We start from the raw sequence: 21,878 nt of genomic DNA, 5'->3' as shown, positions 1-21,878 counted from the left end.
AGCTGTGTAGTTATATTGTAGTCTTTTTATAACACAAGTCTAGGGAGATAAGAAATTACATCTACATTTTAGGTTTTCCATGTTACAATGAAGGACAGTGTGTACATAGGGAATTTGATTTGTTTTACAGTATAATCAAACATGGTTCTAAGAGGTATCATATGTTGTGTTAGGCTTGACTTTTTCCTATGTAAATGATAAAAAAAATCTTCAGAATATTCTGAGCAAATTTTCATTTTATATTAAAGGAATTGGTAACCAGAAATAATTAAATTTTTAATTAATAGTTCTCCACTGTGAATTGTATGTGTGAATATGTATAATGCCCCTTTATATGGAATGGTGGAGGGTTGGTTTTACAGGTACATTATTTTTTAAGATTTATTTATTTTTATTGATTGGGTGCTATGTTGGGTCTTCGTTTCTGTGCTAGGGCTTTCTCTAGTTGCGGCAAGCGGGGGCCACTCTTCATCGCAGTGCGCGGGCCTCACTGTCGTGGCCTCTCTTGTTGCAGAGCACAGGCTCCAGACACACAGGCTCAGTAGTTGTGGCTCACGGGCCTAGTTGCTCCGTGGCATGTGGGATCCTCCCAGACCAGGGCTCGAACCCGTGTCCCCTGCATTAGCAGGCAGATTCTCAACCACTGCGCCACCAGGGAAGCCCAGGTACACTATTTTTCAGCTGATTTAGACTTAAGCCCTCAAACACAGAAATGGTAAGACTTAAAGAAAAAAAAAAAAAAAAAAGAACAAACTTAGTCTTTTATATGGAATTTTTTAAACACTTGAAAAGTAAAGAGATTAGTATGTAGATCCACCACCCTCTCTCTATGTATCATGATTATCAATGCATGGCCAGTCTTGTTTCACCTATAGCCCTCTCCTCATCTCCCCTCCTGGATTTTTTTTGTTGTTGTTTTTTTGTTTTTTGTTTTGTTTTTTTTGTTTTTTAATTAATTAATTTATTTACTTATGGCTGCATTGGGTCTTCGTTGTTGCACGTTGCTTTCTCTAGTTGGTCGAGCAGGGGCTACTCTTTGTTGCGGTGCGCGGGCTTCTCATTGCGGTGGCTTCTCTTGTTGCGGAGCACAGACTCTAGGCGTGCGGGCTTCAGTAGTTGTGGCTTGCGGGCTCCAGTAATTGTGGCCCACAGGCTTAGTTGCTCTGTGGCATGTGGGACCTTCCCAGACCAGGGATTGAACACGGGTCCCCTCCATTGGCAGGCAGATTCTTAACCACTGCACCACCAGGGAGGTTCCTCCTCCTGGATTTTTAATAGCAAAACTCAGACACTAGATGATTTCATTTGGAAACATTTTAGTATATATGTAAACATAAGATGCAGTACTACTATATCACCTAAAAACAGTAACAGTAATTCTTTAGTGTTTCTGAATATCTAGTCAGTGTTGAAATTTCCTCAGTTGTCTCAACTTAAAAAAAAATTGTTTGTTCAAATCAGGATCCAAAATAAAAGCCATCCTTAAGATTGGTTGGTGTGTCCTGTCTGTTTTTTTCCCTTACAATTTGTCTGTTGAAGAAATCCACCCTGTAGATTGGTCACACCTGGAATTTCCTAATTGCATCCATGTGGTGTTGGTCTCCATATTCTTCTGCCTCCTTCTGTGTTTCCTCTAAATTGGTAGTTTGATCTAAAGTAGTGATTAGGTCCAGGTTTTTGTTTGTTTGAAATATGGTTTTATGTGTTATATTTTTTTGTGGTGGTTTTGTTTTGCTTTTTAAAAGAGTATTTCAAAGTGGTAGAGTGTACCTCTATCAGGAGGCTCATAATGTCTGGTTGTCTCTTTTTGAGATGTTAGGACTGTTGATCATTGCCTAGATTTCTCCATTCATTAGGGTTTGTGAAATAGCAAGTTATTAGCTGGAATAGTTCTGTAAAGAAAAATTCTCCTTGTATATTTTGCTACCTTAAGGTGTAGGAAATGGAGAATAAATGCTTACTAGTTTTCTCTTTGGTTACCAGTTTTCAAAATAATGACTTGGTTGCCTAGAACCCTTCAAAGGTAACCAATCAGGTTTTTTTTCCTTCGTATAGCATCAAGAACACATGGATTTAAATAATGTATATGTTTTACTTCATTGTAGTTACTGATTATATTAGTTTACTATGGCTGCTCCAACAAATTACCATAACTGGATGGCTTAAAACAACAGGAGTTTATTCTCTCACAGTTGAGGAGGCCAGACGTCCAGAATCAGTATCACTGGGCTGAAATCAGGTGTCAGCAGGTCTGTGCTCCTTCCAGAAGTTCTAGGGGAGCATCTGTTCCTTGCCTCTTCCCGCTTCTGGTGGCTGCTGGCATTCCTTGGCTTCCTCACTCCAATTTCTGCTTCTGTTATCACATTGCATAGTCCTCTTTGTGTCTGCTGAGGAGCTCCTGTTTCTTGTAAGGGTAGATGCGATTGCATTCATGGCCCACTGGATAGTCCAGGATAAACTACTGTTTTCAAGATCCTTAACTTAATTATATCTTTTACCATATAAGGTAATGTTTATACGTTTGGTGATTAGGAAATTAATACATCTGAGGGGAGGGTTGGTTCAACCTACCACACTGATGCTCAGATTATCTCATCTTTGCCCATTAAATCCTTGTAAGTTGACTCCTTTGTTACAAAGGGAAGTCCTTTGATAAAACCCCAATAGGTGCGAAGATGTTCCAGGTTTATCTTGTATACTTCCTGCCCCCGGCTGGGAATCAGAGTTTTTTCCAAGGAACCCTGGTTACTTTTTGTGGGAAACAGTATTTAGAGACCACGTTCTAGGTGCTAGGAGCATAGCATGTATTTTTCTTAGCAATTTTTCTGAAATAAATTACACTTTTACCCTGTTTTCTTAAACAGAGTACACTGGATATCACTGAATCTTTTATCAATGGCTTATTATGAACATTAGTTTTGGGACCAAGCTATATACTGGTGACTTCCCCAGTGCTGCTGAATTTTTAAAAATTAGGTTTGTTTGCTTTTACTTTATTTTTTTTTATTTTTTATTTTTTTAAATTTATTTATTTATTTATGGCTGTGTTGGGTCTTCGTTTCTGTGCGAGGGCTTTCTCTAGTTGTGGCAAGTGGGGGCCACTCTTCATCGCGGTGCATGGGCCTCTCGCTATGGCGGCCTCTCTTGTTGCGGAGCACAGGCTCCAGACGCGCAGGCTCAGTAATTGTGGCTCACAGGCCCAGTTGCTCCGTGGCATGTGGGATCTTCCCAAACCAGGATTTGAACCCGTGTCCCCTGCATTAGCAGGCAGATTCTCAACCACTGCGCCACCAGGGAAGCCCCTGCTTTTACTTTAAATGTAACCAAATTCCAGTTCAGTTCTAGTCATTGTTTTATTTCATTTTTTCTCTGTGACCCAGTCATCCAGTCAGTGGGATCTGTTCCTCACTTGTGGGGCTTTTCAACAAACTGCACTAATCTCTAAACTCTGCTTTTTCTATATCCTTTGTTCTCTGACTCTAAGCAAAACTAAGTTTGTTAGGAGATAAAATTGGATCTTATAGAGTATAATAGTAAGTCAGATGGGAAGGGAAGTCTACCCAGCTAAGCATTCAAATGCATGAGGTTTTCATTTCTATTAAGCTTGAAGGCTCTTTTGGAGGCAGAGCAGTGTGGTGGGGATGGTGTGTGGAGGGCTAGTTGCTCTTTGCTGCGTGGTGAACAGTGCCAGACCTCTGGTAACAGCTTTAGTAAAGGTATTCATTTATTTGAATTTGAAAACCATTCAGTTTAGCCAATAGCTTAAAAAAAAACAAACTTTATTTTAAAATGGTTTTAGACTTATGGAAAAGTTGGAAAGATAGGACAGAGTTTTCATATACTGCACATCCAGGTTCCCTTGTTAAAAACATGATATATTAGTATAGTACATTTGTCAAAATTAATGAACTAATATTGACACATTTCTCCTAACTAAAGTCCCTGCTTTATTCAGATTTCCTTAGCTTTTTCTTTCTTTTTTTTTTTGGCAGGAAAGTAGAATTTATTGGTGGGTGTGAGTAAGGAGGGGACAGTGTCAAGGCTGTCATGAGTGCAGGGCCCGCTATTTGTCCAGGGGCCACGATTAGGGATGTATTTGACCCCACAGCCATCTGGGATGAGCCGCTTTTCTGCCACCATATTTTCAAATTCATCTGTATTACACTTAGTAAATCCCCACTTCTTGGAGACATGGATCTTCTGGCAGCCAGAGAACTTCAGCTTGGCCCTGCAGAGGGCCTCAATCACATGCTCCTTGTTCTGCAGCTTGGTGCGGATGGACATTATGACTTGGCCTATGTGGACCCTGGCCACTGTGCCCTGGGGCTGTCCAAAGGCACCATGCATACCTGTCTGGAGCCTAGATTGGGGACAGCGCGCCAGTCACGAATGTCCACTGGAAAGGGCTGTTCCCAGGGTCTCTTAGGGCAACCCATACAGGCAACAGGCTGCATACAATACGGAGGAGGCTGCTGTTTGCAGCCATTGCACACCGGGCCCCCCGCGGGGAAAAGAGCATGGTTGGCTTAATTGGCTGCAAAGCCTTAGCTTTTTCTTAATAAACTTTTTCTGTTTCTAGATACTATCTAGACACCACATTACATTTAGTCACCATGTGTACTTTGGCTCCTCTGGACTGTGACAGTTTCTCTGACTTTTTGATGACCTAGTCAGTTTTAAGAAGCACTGATCCGGTATTTTGTAGACTGTCCGTCGGTTGGGATCTGGCTGATGTTTTTCTCATGAATAGACTGGGATTGTGGGTTTTGGGGAGAAGACCACACAGGTAAAGTGCCATTTTCATTGCATCATATCAAGGATGCATACTGTCATCGTGGCTTATCAGTGTTATCTATGTTGATGCTAGCCTTGATCACCCCTGCTGGGTAGTGTTTGTTACAGTTTCAAGAAACTGAAGTTTCTCTCCCTCTCTCCCTCGCCTTTCCGTACTGTACTCCTGTACTCTTCGGAAGGAAGTCAGTATGTGCCTCCACATACTGTCATGAAATAAATCAACCGGGTTGATTATAAGCAGAGTTTCCAGAGTTTTTTCTATTTTCTAACCAATGTTAACCTTTGTGGATTTTTTCTTTTTTGCTTTTAATCAGTGTCTAGCATTCTATGAGCAGTTTTTAAGAGAATGGTGATGGGAATGACAATATGGTATGTTTCACTCAGTGTTTTTTGTTGCAAACAAAACGTTTTGTCTGGTTTAAGCATAAAAGGAATTTTCGAGAAGATGTGAAGTAGTTTACAGAGTCATTGGGAAAGCAGGGAGAAATAGATTCTAGGCCATTGGTTCTCAAACTGTAGCATGCATCTCAAGAGCTTATTACAGCACATTTCTGGGCCCCACACCCAGAATTTCTGAATCAAGATGGTCTGGGATGGGGTCTGAGAATTTCCACTTTTAACATGTTCCCAGGTGATAGTGATTCTGTGGTCTCAGAAGCACACTTTGAGAATCACTGCTGTCTATGGCTAAAAGCTGCCACAGAACTGGCCTGACAGGAAAGACTGTTTCCTCTGGTGCCGAGGAGCATATGAAGCTCCATTTTAATACAGTTGCTATTGCTGCTTTTACTGATGCCGTTTCTGCTTCAGGAACTGGACTAACCACTGGGAAGCTACTGAAAGCCTTCCAGCAGCAAGAATGGAACCTTGTTTCTTTACACTGCTCAGTTCTGAATTGAAGTTGCATTTGTGTGTGTCTGATTGGAGAGCCTTAGGTGACATGCCTGCATTCTGGTTTCAAGGGAGACTGGGAATTTGTGTTTGAATTCTGTTTTGGAGAGCTGAAACTTATAAAATGGAATGTCTTTAAATGTAGAAAGACTAAAAAATGATGGGCAGCCATGGATATGACAGTTGTCTACTACAGCATTGCTCTGCAAGGGGAGAAAGAACTTGCACCAGAATGTAAATTAGTGTACTGCTTCCTTCATCAGAAAATGTCCGATGAACTGAGCAATGTGCTTAGGGTCTTAGTTGATTTTATGTTCTTACACAAACTCCTTATCTTATTAGACCAGTAACAGTCTGCATACTATAGTAGAGTAACACTGTGTTAACTGTAAAAGCACAGGGGAGAAGGGAATCTAGCGTTTTAAGATGACTGATCTTAGTGTCTAAGTTGGCCCTGAAGTATGGTGATACTTGAAGCAGGCTGGCAAATTGGGAAAAATGGAGAGTGTAAGAAAAATAGAGGTAAAACTGAGAGCTCAAAATATCCAGGGTATCACCCCCCACCATAAGCTCTCTAGAACAGTGTTGTCCAGTAGAGATGTAATGTGAGCCAAAGGGTGTAACTTTAAGTTTTTTCTAGCAGCCGCATGAAAAAAGTAAAAAAAATCAAAACAAACACTTCCAAATAGAGAAACAAGTGAAATAAATTAAAAAAAAAAACAGCTTTATTGAGATTTAATTCATATAGCAAAATAATTTTAATTAAAACCATTAAAACCATTTAATTTAATTAAAACAATTAATTAGTGGTTTTAACTCAAAACCACTAATTTTTTAGTTGCTATGGATTTTTCCTTTCTGGACATTACATATAAATGGAATCCTACAATATGTAGCCTTTGGTGTCTGGCTTCTTTCACTTAACGTAATGTTTTCAAGGCTCTTGTAACTTTTCAGTACTTCATTCCTTTTTTGGACATATAATAGTCCGTTGTCTGAATATACCAAATTTTGTTTATCCATTCATCAGTTGATTGACATTTGGGTTTCCTTTTTTTAGCTATTATGAATAATGCTTCTCTGAACATTTGTGTATAACTTTCTGTGGTAATTAATAATGTATTTTATTTACCCAGTATATTCCAGATGTTACAATTTCTACATGTGATCACTATAGAAAGTATTAATGAGATAGTAAAATTTTTTTTGTACTAAAGTCTTCAAAATTCCATATATATTTCATACTTGACACATACCTTAATTCAGATAGCCATATTTCAGGTGTTCAGTAGCCTCATGTGGCTAGTGGCTACCATATTGGAAAGCCAAGAAGTAACTCACTGGGACTTAACGTGCAAAGTGGGGAAAGTCGCAGTTTTCCCCATGTCAGAGATGTTTGCTTGCTGGCTCCTAGACAGATATGCATTACTGTCTTGCTCCCTTTGCCTTTGATTGTTCCCAGTTGAATACTCTTCTCTCCTTTGCTTCTTTAGATCCTTGCTATCTTTTAAAATCCTGACTTATGTTCCTCTTCATCAGTGGGTTTTAGTTATTCCAGCTCACTTTTTCGTTTACTTATTTATTTAGTAAATGTTTATTGAACACCTTCCATGTGCTAGCCACAGTTCTAGATGTTGGAAATGTAGCAACGAGCAGAATACGTAAAGTCTCAGTTTTCACTGAGGGTCTGCTTGAGTATGGAGCAATATTTAAACAGTCAGATATTTAGAGAAATAATTTCAGATAGTGATAAGTGCTATGAGGATAATAAAATTGGCTATGAGGATAGCACTTAGGCTGTTACCAAGCACTAATTTATTCTTGTAATTGTAAACACATACCACAATAAAGCTGATTTAAAAATAATTTATGCTAAAATTTACTAGTTTTAAGTATATAGATTCATGAGTTTTCAAAAACCTATATAGTTTGTAACCATCACCATAATTGTTTTATAGAACGTTTTACCCCAAAAAGTTCTTTCATGACACTTTGTGGTTAAATTCCTCCCCCCACTTCTGGGCGAATGCTGATCTGCTTTCTGTGATTATCCTTTTGCCTTTTCTAGAATTTCATGTAAGTGGGATCATACTTTTTGTATCTGATTTCTTTCACTGAGCATGATGTTATTGAGATTTAGCCATGTTGTGTGATTAGTAATGCATTCCTTTTTGTTGCTGTCTAATATTCCATTGTATGGATACACTGTTATTTGTCCATTTATAGTGGGCATTTGGGTTATTTCCAATTTTTGGCTATTATAAGTAAAGCTGCTGCGAACATTTGTATACAAATCTTTGTGTGGAAATATGTTTTCATTTGTAGGATTTCTGTATCATATGGTAGGTGTGTGTTTGTAAGGAACAGCCAAACTGTTTTCCAAAGTGGTTGTACTATTTTGCATTCCCACCAGCAACCTTACTGACACTTGGTTAATTCAAGCACAAAGTAAGGATTAAATGCAACTTCACTGATAGTGAATTCTCAGAGTTCGAAGCCAGGTCCTGAAGTGGCATGATGTAGTTCTACTTGTGAATGCCAGTAGAGTTAATAGGCATTCAGTTATTCAGAAAACTGAATTCTTTTGGCTGTTTCCTTAAGTAAGCCTTCTTTAAGTTTTAAACTTAAGGTATTTAAGTTTTGAATAGCTTTCTTTGTCTTGTAAAATATTAAAATATTTTAAAATATCTAAATATCCAATATTATCTGTTAATAATATAAGCAGACTGATATCTGCTTATCAGTCCAGTGAGAGTCATGCTTTTTCTTTTTTTTTTCCAGTTTTTTTTTTTTTTTAATTTTTATTGGAGTATAGTTGCTTTACAATGTTTTGTTAGTTTCTGCTGTGCAGCAAAGTGAATCAGCTATATGTATACATATATCCCCTTTTTTGGATTTTCTTCCCATTTAGGTCACCACAGAGCATTGAGTAGAATTCCCTGTGCTATACAGTAGGTTCTCATTAGTTATCTATTTTATACATAGTATCAATAGTGTATATATGGCAATCCCAGTCTCCCAATTCATCCCACACCCCCCTGCCCTTCCCCTTTGTATGCATATGTATGCATATGTTTATTCTCTACCTCTGTGTCTCTATTTCTGCTTTGCAAATAAGATCATCTATACCATTTTTCTACCACATTTCTACCACCATTTTTCATACCACATATATGTGTTAGCATACGATATTTGTTTTTCTCTTTGTGACTGACTTCACTCTGTATGACAGTCTCTAGGTCCATCCATGCCTCTGCAAATGACACAATCATGCTTTTTCATCTGGCTTGGCATTTGGTATTTGATATACTTGAGAAGTAGAATAATACCAGTTTGTACAAATTGAATAGGTAACTATCCATTTTTATCCATGCATATTTATATCAGCTGTTGAACACAGGCTTTTGACAGTTATGGTAATTGGGCTAAATGTAATCAGAAATTAAGGTGATTGAAAAATTATCTGGTGAAATGAATGTAATGGTGGTTGAACTGTATTGTATATCTTGACCAGTATTCAAAAATGTCCATAGTTTATTTCAACCATATAGTTAGCTTTTTTTAAAAATTGAAGTACTGTTGATTTACAATGTCGTGTTAGTTTCAGGTAAACAGCACAGTGATTCAGTTATATGTGTGTGTGTGTGCATATATTCTTTTTCAGATTCTTTTCCTTTATAGGTTATTACAAAATATTGAGTATAGGTCACTGTGCTATACAGTAGGTCTTTGTTGGTTATCTATTTAATATATAGTAGTGTGTATAGTTTATTTTTCAAGTTATCTTTATTTGTTTCAGACTTTGCATGGTTCACATTGTCAATATATATTCCATATGGGAGTATATGGTGGAATATAGCTTTATAGCCTTTAAAAATATAGGAATAGAGCCTGGAATATAGTTTATACTGCATTGTTTATCTACTGAACATTCCTTGAAATCCCCATTCTTTTGTTCACAGTTGCTTCTTTTCTCTGTTTTTGACTTTTTTCAAAACTTCGTTTACCTGCTTGTCTTAATTGATAACTTTGCTTAAATACAATTTCTGGAACACTTAAAAAGGAATTGATTATTAAGTAAGTGATTTATGAACATTTTAGAAAATAAAATGATTTTGTAGTTATCACTAGGAAGAATCTCTAGAACAAGTTGAGCCTAATGTACATCTCCTTTTTTTTTAAGGATAGTTATCAACCTGAAATTATTTAAATTCTGAAGTTGTTAATAGTAACATTTAAGTGCCTATTATATGTGAGTTGCTTTTATATGATGGTATATTTAATCCTCATTGCATGTGATACTCTGCAAAATGGGTATCATCTTTATTTTAATGAAATCTTGGAAAGGTTAAACTGTTTTCCCCAGTTCGTGTAATGGAAGTGCTTGGGTTTGGGTTGAAGCACAAGCCTCTCTGACTCTGAAATTGTAGATGGCTTATTTTTGAATTTTAATAAGGCATTTGACTATACTGGTATGAAATCATGGATAAGATGAAATGTGATCTGATACTGAGGATAGTTGGAATGAATTTGTAACTAATAGAGCAATCTAATATATCAATATCAACCTCTCCTGAGATCTCGGGTGATGCGCCAAAGGGCTCTATCTCTAGCTTTAACTTAAAACTTTGTTTTCAAACAAAACTCTGCAGTATGGCTGAACCACACTAGTATAGGTTGGAGGAAGCCTTGGCTTAAGTTTAAGTGAAAAGGATTTAAGGAGAGTGTTAGATTAACATTAATCTTACGGGCTAACAATGACAATGTGAGGTCATGGCCAAAAAAAGCTAGGGTAAATTTACAGTACATTAGCCCCCAGATATAATGTTTCTACTAAGCTGTTATTGTGTTAGGATCAGTGTGTCCTATTTTATGTAGAATTTTGACTAACTGTAGTGTGCAGAGAGAGCAACTGAGATAATGAATTTAGAAGTTATTAAAGGGTTAGGAGATGTTTCATCTGGAGAAGAAAGGAGAGGGCAAGTATAGATGTTAGATATTAGAAATTTTCCTTGCTAATTCTGTAGGCCAGAACTAAGATCTCTCAGGAAGATGATTTAGGGTCCTGTTACTAAAAACAGATATTTCTAACAGATGACCAATTGTCCAAGTAAAGGGGGAAAGATAATCTAAAATCTCTTAATGGTGGAATTGGCTACCCCATGAGGCAGTGAACTGAGTTATTAGATTTATGTTCATGTGTAAGCCATATGATCACACGTCTGTGTTGTTATAGAAATGGATTCCTGCATGAGTTAGGAATTGGTGGTTTTCAAACTATTTTAACCTCTCTCCACAGTAAGAAACACTTTTTTCATTGCAACCCAGTTATGAAATAACACATACCCATATTAAATGTGTTGCTGATATTTCCTATTATATTTTATTAACTTTAAAAAGCAGACTCCTGGGGCTTCCCTGGTGGCACAGTGGTTAAGAATCCGCCTGCCAATGCAGGGGACACAGGTTCGAGCCCTGGCCCAGGAAGATCCCACATGCCGCAGAGCAGCTAAGCCTGTGTGCCACAACTACTGAGCCTGCGCTCTAGAGCCCGCGAGCCACAACTACTGAGCCCGCGTGCCGCAACTACTGAAGCCCGGGCGCCTAGAGCCCGTGCTCCGCGACAAGAGAAGCCCCCACAATGAGAAGCCCGCACACCGCAACGAAGAGTAGCCACCGCTCGCCGCAACCAGAGAAAGCCCGCGCGCAGCAACAAAGACCCAATGCAGCCAAAAATAAATAAAATAAATAAAATAAATAAATTAAAAATAAATAAATAAATAAAAGGCAGATTGCTAATCACTAAATTGATGTAACAACTCACTAATGGATTGACATTTAGTTTGAAATACACTGGACTAGAATAATCTCTAAAATCCTTGCAACACTATGATCCTAATTATTCCCACTCAATTATGTAAACCAAAAATTAGACCCAGAAAATTCCACACTGCAAATGGCTAGAGGTTATTAGTTAATTTTGATCATTAACATCTCTAGGGAGGCTGAAAATTAGAAAATATTCTTGTGTCTTTTGATTCTTCCCACCTTTATCCTTGCCACCCCTGCTACCTCTCCCCCAAATCAGTCTTTTCCATCCTTAATTCTGCTTTTGCCTTTTTGAAAACTCTTCTTAATTAGTTTTTCATTATCTCATTTTCCACCTGAATTAAAATTTGGTGCCAGTTTGTTCTTTCATTTAATATTTTTCCTGGATTTATAACAACATTTTCAAGTCGTTTACATAAACACCTAATCTTTACATGAGAAATAATTGACTTTCTTATTTGAAACCCATCATTTTAAAAGTATTATTATCTTTTATCTGAAATATTATGACGGGTAATTATTTAAGAGAGTTGCAAAAAAGAATAAAGAAAATAAGGATTTTCACTTTGGTTCACATAAGGAAGGCTAAGAAGACGTTCTGTGTAAACTTCATCACCAGATGTTTTTTTGTTTTAGAATGGTTCATCTGAGTAAATGGACAAGGTATAAAAGGATGCAGTTTCTTAAAGTTGCTAAAGTCAGAGTTTGGAGGATTATATGAAGTGAAATGACAACTTTCTATTATACTAAAGAATTTATGATATCTTTAGTATTATGGAAAAAGTGATTCCCAAATGCCATATCTGTTTCCTCTAATATTGTAAAGTGATTGGTAATGTTAACCTGCTTGTGGACTGCTTTACTTTACTTTCTCTTTTCCCCTTCCTTTTTGAGGCATGCTAAGTAATTGTGGATTTACTTAATATTCTCTAAACAAAGCACAATTCAGTGGGTAGATTTACTGCAAATTATAATCATTTTTAGTAATTCCTCAAAGAGGCTGGACATGATTAGTTTTCAGAGTACAGGGAGAAGGTAGTTTGCTAGCTGGAAGGCCACTTCTGAAACAGAAGAGATTATTTATTTATTTATTTTTTGGCCACACCATGTGGCATGTGGGATCTTAGCTCCCTGACCAGGGATCGAACCCATGCTCCCTGTAGTGGAAGCTTGGAGTCTTAACCACCGGACCACCAGGGAAGTCCCGAGATTATTTTTTTAGAAAATTTATCTGTTTTAGCAAATTGTTTGTCCTGGGAAAATATAAGTGTAGTTTTAAAAAATGACTAGTGTGTTAAAATATTTTAAGACCACTGAAGTAAGTTATGTGCACTTTTTATGAGCAGAGAGATTGAGATGGAGCAATAAGATAAAATTATAATCAGTAAAACTAAAAAAAAAGATGAAGCACCTTATTATCTTTTAATTTAAACGCAATCAATGTAATTTATCCCTTTTAAAAAAAAATTACTTATTTTTGACTGCGTTGGGTCTTCGTTGCTGCTTGCGGGCTTTTTCTCTAGTTGCGACGAACGGGGGCTACTCTTCGTTGCAGTGCACGGGCTTCTCACTGCGGTGGCTTTTCTCATAGCGGGCCACGGGCTCTAGGTGCACGGGCTTCAGTAGTTGTGGCTCATGGGCTCTAGAGGGCAGGCTCAGTAGTTGTGGAGCATGGGCTTAAGTTGCTCTGTGGCATGTGGGATCTTCCTGGAGCAGGGGTGGAACCTGTGTCCCCTGCATTGGCAGGCAGATTCTTAACCACTGCATCACCAGGGAAGTCCCTAATTTATCCTTTTAATTATGCTTTGATTCAGAGTGGTTGCCTCTCTGAATATAATTTGGCATATTCTTGCCAGTCTTTTTTTAATACATATATTTTCCAAAGATCATATTATGTTATATCTAATTTTGTCTTAATCTTTTAATGTAATTTTTCTGACTTGATATTATTCCATTGGATGGGTGTACGTACCTACCATACTTAACAGTTTCATTTTAAAAGCCAGTGATGCACAGGTTAAGACTTCTGAGTTTCAGGAACTGTTCAGATTCTTTTGTTCCACTGGAGTTATGCTTTTTTCTTTTTTCCTTGAAATAGGTGTTTTCTTGGATCTTGAACATTTTTAAACAGAAAGATTCTGATTGTAGTAATATTTGACCTAGACTGTATTTTTTTTCTTTTCCCATTGATAATGTCTCATCAAATTTAGTACACTTAGAGGAATGTAATAGTAGGACGCAGCTTGAGGCTTAAAGATATTTTTAAGTTATTACATATTTTCCCATTCATATCAAAATTAGGGAAGGAGATATACCTAAGAATTATTGAATATTTCCTTCATTTATTTGCCATATTATTCTTTTCTTTCTGTATTGTTGCTTAATTCAGACATTTTGGAAGGCAGCTATGCTCACCCCTGTACCACCAATGCAGACATTTTGAATAAATGATGTAATAATTTTTCCCTTTGTATGTCAAGCATTAAAAGAAGCCATTGCATAACATAGTGTTCCCCCTTTTTTTATTACTCAAACGAAGGTAGCAATATACAGAATGTGTGGAATGTTTAACAAAGGCTGATATACTAATAGCTCTCAGCTGTGAGTTACAGCAGGCTTAATATTGTTGAAGTTGGTGTTAACAGTTTGTCCGTGTTGATACATGGTAGTAGGGAAGGATATGAGCTGGAAGTCTAAGCATGGAACTAAGTCAGAATCATGAGGCTGGAAGTGACTTCTGGTCTTTTGTCAAAGCCAGTTGATCACTCTGCTGTTTTCCCTTATTCATTAAAAAAAATTTTTATTTATTTATTTGGCTGCGCCAGGTCTTAGTTGTGGCACACGGGATCTTTAGCTGTGGCACGTGGGATCTAGTTCCCTGACCAGGGATTGAATCCTGGCCCCCTGCACTGGGAGTGTGGAGTCTTAACCTCTGGACCACCAGGGAAGTCTCTCCTTATTCATTTAGTATCAGTAAATCTCACTAGTTTACAGCTAACATCCTTTTTTTTCTATATGCCAGGCTAAGTGGTTTTTACATGAACTATTAGCTAGTTATTGTGAACTGCTCATCACCATGTTAGAAAAATAATAAAGTATTTTGTGTGATGAGATCTGTTTTCAGTTTGATTTGTGGTTGGTTGCTCATGCATTATGATATAGGATATGCCTGTTTGTAAACTTTCTTACTGTCTTATGCAAGGTGAATTGGTTTTTCTACATATAGCAGTAGAGGCATTCTTGTAAAAAGCAGTTGTTTTGGCCTTTGTGTTGTAGAATTGCAGTATGTTAGAAGTACTTGAGGTGGAGTTAAAAAAAATTTGGGGGGGGGATTTTAAATTTTTTTATTAAGAAAACAAATAAGGGAGTTACTTGGTGTATCCTCAATGGGATCATGACTCCTGGAATTGAAATTTGTTCTGAATCGTGGAGAGAGGCAGCCAGGCCTGTGGGTGTGGATGGCGTCTGAACTGTGGGTCAGAGCCAGGACAGCGCTGGGAGTATTGGAAACACACTTAATCCTTCTTGGCTGTAATTTTAAAGGCTGCATTTTAGTTTTTATTGATTCATTAGCCTTCGCTCCTAAATATAAATATAATGTTGAAAGGTATGGACATTTTGTGTGTGTGTGTGTGTGTGTGTATGTATGTGAGTGTGTTTTAGTAGAAGGTAGTAGTGGGTGGGAGTGTAGTTGTTAGGGAAAAGTAAGAACAGAGGGATCCTGCTTTTTCTTCTTTCTTTATTTTCCAGTGCCCTTCCTTAACCCATGTATTAATCAGTAGGTACCAGTAACTTTAAAATATTAAGTGGAAAATTTGCTTAATTTATTTAACAATTGGAATTGGACAGTAAAAATACCAAGACAAGGAAATAGCACAGAGAACCCATTTCCTTCATGATTTCAAATGGTAAATATGAAATAACTGCACGTTTCCTTCTTCCAGTGGATGCTCCATCCTTGTCTTTCTCCGAAGGTTAGCACATGTTCAGATGACCAGATGTCATTCTTTGCTTTGACCTAAAGATCCTAGATGTTTGCTCCTCAAAATGACTCCTTACCTTTAATGACATGGAACTCAAAGCAACTGTCATTTCCTTTTTTTGCCATGGATTGCATCGATGCTGTTAGATCTGTAGCGGAGCTAGTCTGAAGATGTCATGGGAATGAACAAATAGTGGTTTTAGTTAATTGTTTATTATCAGAGGAGTTGTAGAGAACTTTGAAAAGCACATGGAAGAAATTAATGAGCCATAATTCTATTTCTCATAGACAAATCATTGGTGCATTTTTTCCAGTCTTTTTTCTGTGTGTTATAAAATTATAATCTCGATTAAATTGAGTAATAGGTTGTGGGGGGAAGACCTTCAGAGATAATCTCAGATCATGGTTAAAATTTTAGTAAATCATCATTATCTGGGGGTGGCTCGTTGTAGGGAACTGAGACCTCTGCTGACCTAGGTAATCAGGCAGAGGTGTTAGTACTGATAAGTATCCCCTGGAGCGATTAGGGTCATAGCTTTGTGGCTAGGTTGCTGTTGGGGAAAAGGAGGAGGTCAGGGGTTTGGACTCCTGAATTTCCCTCTCCTTTCTTGAACCAAAAGACCCTCTGGGTTTGGTCAGGATAGGTGTTTATATATTTAGCTGTGGCCAAATTATAGAGCCCCTAAAGTAAAAATGTGTCCCAATCCCTGCCATACCACAATCAAATTAATCTAAAAACCAGATAATCTCCCAGTCATTGAGAGTTCATACAGAATGTACGATTCTGTATCCTTTCTATATGAAAGGTTTCTTGATTATGATTTCAGTATAATGGTAATGAATCATCTTGAAATTGGGAGGGTAGTTCAGGCTGATATGGCTGTCCTAATCAGGGTGCCCTTTAGATTTTGCTCATAACACTTGAGAGAGACAGAAGCTAGCAAGATTGGTAGTGGGTTCATTTGTGGGGTAAATAGCCCAAATAATCCAATATTTAACGATTCTGTAAGTGGATTGACATTCTGTCAGTTATACAAAGGAACTTAGAAGCCTTCTTTTGGGAAATTTGCCTTATGCGATTCTCCATATACGTGCTGTTTCACTTTACATGATTCATTCACAATGTGTGTATTAAGTCTAGGAGAAGTGTCTTTTTTGAAAAAGTAGAATTTCCTAGAATATATTAGATCTTTGGAAGAAGGTTGACCACTTGTTTCAGTATAGAAATGTGTAGCCGCAATACTAATTTATTCTTGTAACTTAATTTATGAATAAAAGTTACTACTTGTTAACTAGTATTTTTCTTTCCAGTTTCTCTTCAGCAACGGGTAGCAGAATTGGAAAAAATTAATGCAGAATTTTTACGTGCAAAGCAGCAGCTTGAGCAAGAATTTAATCAAAAGAGAGCAAAATTTAAAGAGTTGTATTTGGCTAAAGAGGGTAAGTTTATAAGTCTTCCCCTAACCCCCATACTAAAACTGCCTTAAAATGTCAAGTTTCTTGGTAGTACAATGTTAATTTTATCATTGAATAAATCTTGATTTTATTTCTAATTGCATAGTATAATAGAAGCCTATTTAGAGGCTAGGGTTAATAATGAAATTGAAAAACAAGTTGAATAATGCATTATTCAGATATTCCTTTGTCTTTTGCCCTTGATGATGTTTAAGATGGTAGGCTAGATAGTCCTGGGACACAGGACTTTCAGTCCCCTTAGCACTTGGGAGATAGCCCCGGGCAAATCAGGACTGTTGGCATTCTAATAATAGCCTTAGCCGTGTTATAGTAAAACTGACATTTCATGTAATTTATTCAACAAATGTTAATTATCAGTTAATATGTTTAATACCTACTTTGAGGTGGGCATTGTGCCTAGGTGCTGGGTATACAGAAGGGGCAAGATTCATGTGGCTCTTTTACTCATAGGAGTTGAACTCTACTGAGGAAAACAGATTAAGTAATAGTGAGTTGTTTAAAAAAAAAAAGCAAAGTGTATAAGGCAAATGTATGGGAGCATATCACGAGGGAGATCTACCCTGAAGGATGAGGGAAAGGGTTTACATTTTGGGTATTGACATAGGAAAGTATAGATAGGATTTCCACAGCCCTCTAGACCAGTGAGTGATTCTCAAAGTGTGATTGTGGAATAGCAGCATTATTATCTCCTGGGAAACTTGTTAGAAATGCAAAATTTTGGATCCTACCCCAGACTTATTGAGCCAGACACTCTGGGATTAGGGTCTAGCAGTCAGTGTTTTAAGAAGCTCACCAGGTAATTCCGATGCACACCAAATTTTGGGAACCACTGTTCTAGTGTAGACCACCAGCTCTCAAACTTTAAAGTGGATGAAAATCACCTGGAGAACTTGTTGGAACACGGTATGTTGGGCTGGAGCCTGAGAATTTGCATTTCTAATAAACTTGTAGGCGATTGCAGTATGGCCAGTCCAAGGGCCACAGTTTGAGAACCACTACTATCGACCAGTGATCCTTCAACTTTTCAGTTTATATACTCTGTAAAATGATTATAAACATCTCTCACACCTTAAAAGTTTTTTAATTTTAAACGTAAAAAATTCGAAGGATGTAAATTCTATCGTATTGTTAATACTGACAATTTAAATTAAAACTTCATGCTTTTAAACATATCCAGTGGAATCAATCATAGTGATTTAATATCCATCACCATCCATTTAATAAAAAATACATGAATAAATTCTTAAGGAATTTTACATTTTTCTCCTCCTTGTGTTAGGTGTTTGTTTTTTTTTTAACGTCTCCCTCAGAATTTTATTCTAAAAAGTGTTTTTTAGCACACAGACCTGAGTGTGCATCAGAATTTTACCTATAGGGTTTGTTAAAACAAAGATTGCTGGGCCGCACCCCCAGAGTTTCTGATTCACTAGGTCTGTGGGATCCTAGAATTTGCATTTCTAGAAAGTTACCAGGTGATGCTGATATTGTTGGTTCAGGGGCCACACTTTGAGAACCACCGGCCTAAAGTAATATTTTGTGCTTGAAAGCCATTAAAAAAAATTGGTCAGACGTCTCTGCAATAAAAATATGCATGTAAATTCTTCTGTATTGAGATATCATTACAGTTAAAGTACACAATTGATTACATAAATATTGTACACACTTAAAAAATAATTATTAAGTTGTAAAAATTATTGGAAATGCAGGTCTTATGAGATATATTGGTTCTCCCTCCCAATTAAGTCATTAACATCTGGTGAATATTATTAATGTCTAGAAAAAGGTATGTTTCATTTTTTTTTTTTTAATAGATATAAGTTGGGAGTTCCCTGGTGGCCTAGTGGTTAGGATTCTGGGCTTTCACTGCTATGGTCCAGGTTCAGTCACTGGTCAGGGAACTGAGATCCCACAAGCCGCACAGCGTGGCAAAAAAAAAAAAAAAAGATATAAGTTAAGCCCTTGATCTCATAAATAAGTAGACAGAAATAGAAGTGGTATTTTTTTTTTAAATAGTGACTTTTATTCTCTTAACTCTTTCTGAATTACTTGTTAAATCACATAGTGCTCTAGCTTCAAAAATATTTTTATTCTATAGGCTGACAACTCAAATAGATCTTCTTTCAGTTTTGTTGAAATAGACTTTGCAATCCACATGACCTGCCAAAAGATTTGTTACCCAGTTATTAGTCATTCACTTTTTAAAAATAAGTTTATTTATTCATTTATTTCTGGCTGTGTTGGGTCTTCATTGCTGCACGCGGGCTTTCTCTAGTTGTGGCGAGCGGGGGCTACTCTTCATTGCGGTGTGCAGGCTTCTCATTGCGGTGGCTTCTCTTGTTGCGGAGCACGGGTTCTAGGCGCGTGGGCCTCAGTAGTTGTGGCATGTGGGCTCAGTAGTTGTGGCACACGGGCTTAGTTGCTCCGCGGCATGTGGGATCTTCCCAGAGCACGGCTTGAACCCGTGTCCCCTGCATTGGCAGGCGGATTCTTAACCATTGAGGCACCGGGGAAGCCCAGTCATTCACTTTTTTGTTACTGACATTGATATTTTAAATTGTTCCTCTGGTTTGATATCACAGAGAAGTTTTTACACAGTAAGGTAGTGAACCATAGTAAAACTCAGGATGGGTGAAAGCCTTTCATTTGTTAAGTAGGGAGAAGGGTGTTAAGAAAAGGAAGGTGGGCAAAGAGACTCTACACATAAATACCCCTCTGTTTTAGGAAAGATTATTTATGGAAGTTGAGGATCTAGAGTTTGATTCCTTTAAAACAACATGTGCCTATGAATCCCTTGGAAAGTCTTTATGTACCCCTTCGGGTACATGTACCCCACTTTGAAGACCACTGTCCCGGAGTGGTGTTATTCAGACTGTATGTTGTAACTCACTGATGGATAGCAAAATTGAGTGCGTTGTGACCAGCAAGTTTTAAAAATAAATGCAGTGGAAAATAACAGAGCACATTATTTACTTGGTAAGGTTAAGTAAATATAATTGAACAAAATTTTTTGTTTCAGTTACATATACACACGTATGTATAGAGTTGTGTGATAAAATATATTTTTTGCTGTGAATTGTGGTAAAAGCAGTTTGAAAGCCACTGTTCAATAGGATGGAAGATTCCTAGGCCTCACAGAATTCAGCCCGTGGCTTAGAAAGGTTTACTGACTGTAGTGTGGGATGGGATTCTGTTTTCTCGTGGGTTGCAGGAGGGCTGGCTGTTCCCTGTTAATTTTGTTCCTTCATAGGATGACAAGGAGCTGGGAAAGCTGGTGTTCCTGTCTAGGCATGGTGGCAGTCTGCAAGGCACTGTGGAGGTTGGGATGAATGAAATATGGTTTTCATCTTCAAGAAAGTATAGTCTACTGGGGTAGATAACACATTTTGCATGCTATCATTGTTACTTGAATATATGTTGTTGTCCTGAGAAATGAGTTCTGTCCAGTTCTTCAGTATGTTCATGTGAATTTGTTAACATCTCCCTTTTAAATTTCGTTTTAACCTTGAATTGATGAAATACTACTTTAAACTCTGTGCAATGGTATGTTCTTGTCAGGGTGAGTGTAATACATTTTAGTGTGTATGTATGAGGTCGTGGCAGTATTTCCTGTGATGACCAATTCAAACTCACTGTGATACTAGCTAGTGGCATTCTCTTTTCTCTTCACTTCTCACAACCAATAATTCTGACGCTTGGTCATCCTCTCTATACTTTTTTCTTTCAGTCTTTGCTTATCCAATAAATTCAAGTTTATCTTGTCCAAAGTTTGTTCATTTTGCTTTCTGTTTTTCTCTGTCCCCAAATAAAGATGCTAGGGTTTCCTTTGTTTCCTTATCTTCTTCTTTGAAATTATAAAATTGACTTTTCTGTGAAATTCTGAAGAAATAAAAATGACTAAGAACCTCTCATTTCTGAAGTACATTATCAATTGCAGTTTTATATCTCTAAGCAGCTTGTAATATGGGTTTGTTCAAAAACATGCCTGGTATGTTAAATTGCTTTGACTACATCTAGACCCAATGAATAATCTGTATGTGTACTATTGTATCTTTACTATCTGATGTTTTCAATGAACTTAAACTGGCCATAAAGAACAGGTGAGGTAACTTATTACAAAATTTCAAAGGGAATACTGTGATCCTTTTTAAGAGTTTTTGGTGTCATTTCTAAAGAAATTGCACAGTGTGTAAAAGGTAAATGTTGATTTAGTTTATGGCTTGGCTGTTTGCCTGTATCATAATAAAAAACAAATTGAAAGATGTCCTCTAAAGCAGCAGCTCATATTATTGCATGAAGTATAAATCTAGTCTTCTATGATTGTCACAGGTGATAACAGTATAAGCCATGGTTTTGATGTGTTCAGTAGTCTTTGTTTTATCTTTCAGCAAACCAGGTCACAGTAACCCCAGAAGTCCAAACATTGGTGTTTTTCCCAATAAGAATAGCTTTTGCTTTGGCGTTGTAATAGCTGTGCTTTCATTTATTTGGAGAGTGGCTGAAATATAAGTGCAAATAGTAATGAGGAGTGCTAATAAAAGGGATTATTACCTCTTGACTCCTCTTACTGTCTGTTCCTGCCTTAGTACCCATTCTTTTCCCAGCTGTCTTCAACTGGGAATGTTATAAATATTTCTGAAAGTTTTGTTGCTTTTCTGTTGAACTTGAAAAAGGGATTTAGCTTTCAAAAAAAAGTTTTTGATTTAGCTCTCTGCTTTAACCAATTTCAGTACAAAGATTGGCACTGCAACAGTGTTTGTGTCTTGGAAATCGTCAATCTTGGGCAATGAGTAAGAGCCTGTTACACGAGGGAGCAAACAAAAGGCCATAGAGTTCTCAATTTGAAGGAGAATAGTAGAAATAGAGCTCATGTTAGTCACCAGAAGACAGTGGAATTTTCTAGTGGTGT

At 37.3% G+C, this 21,878-nt stretch overlaps 1 protein-coding gene and 1 non-coding gene across 3 annotated transcripts in view; one reads left to right on the top strand and one right to left on the bottom strand.

Moving 5' to 3' along the window:
- The window catches only part of RABEP1 (rabaptin, RAB GTPase binding effector protein 1), a 104,303-nt gene that overhangs the window by 19,322 nt on the left and 63,103 nt on the right, over positions 1-21,878 (top strand). Inside the window, exon 2 of one of the 2 annotated variants that reach the window (XM_036836948.1) lies at positions 16,808-16,936. The exons of the other annotated variant lie outside the window; for it this stretch is intronic. Coding sequence (XP_036692843.1) covers positions 16,808-16,936 — 129 coding nt within the window. The remainder of the gene's footprint in view (positions 1-16,807; positions 16,937-21,878) is intronic. 2 annotated transcript variants of the gene reach the window in all.
- Positions 4,405-4,540, bottom strand: LOC118887648. Its single transcript, XR_005018122.1, has one exon. It is a non-coding gene; the product is annotated as a small nucleolar RNA SNORA70 (small nucleolar RNA).

This window comes from Balaenoptera musculus, chromosome 20 (assembly GCF_009873245.2).
Source record: "Balaenoptera musculus isolate JJ_BM4_2016_0621 chromosome 20, mBalMus1.pri.v3, whole genome shotgun sequence".
Lineage (NCBI taxonomy): Eukaryota > Metazoa > Chordata > Mammalia > Artiodactyla > Balaenopteridae > Balaenoptera > Balaenoptera musculus.
The sequence above is the reverse complement of the archived record's forward strand: the minus strand, read 5'-3'. Positions and strand labels throughout refer to the sequence as shown.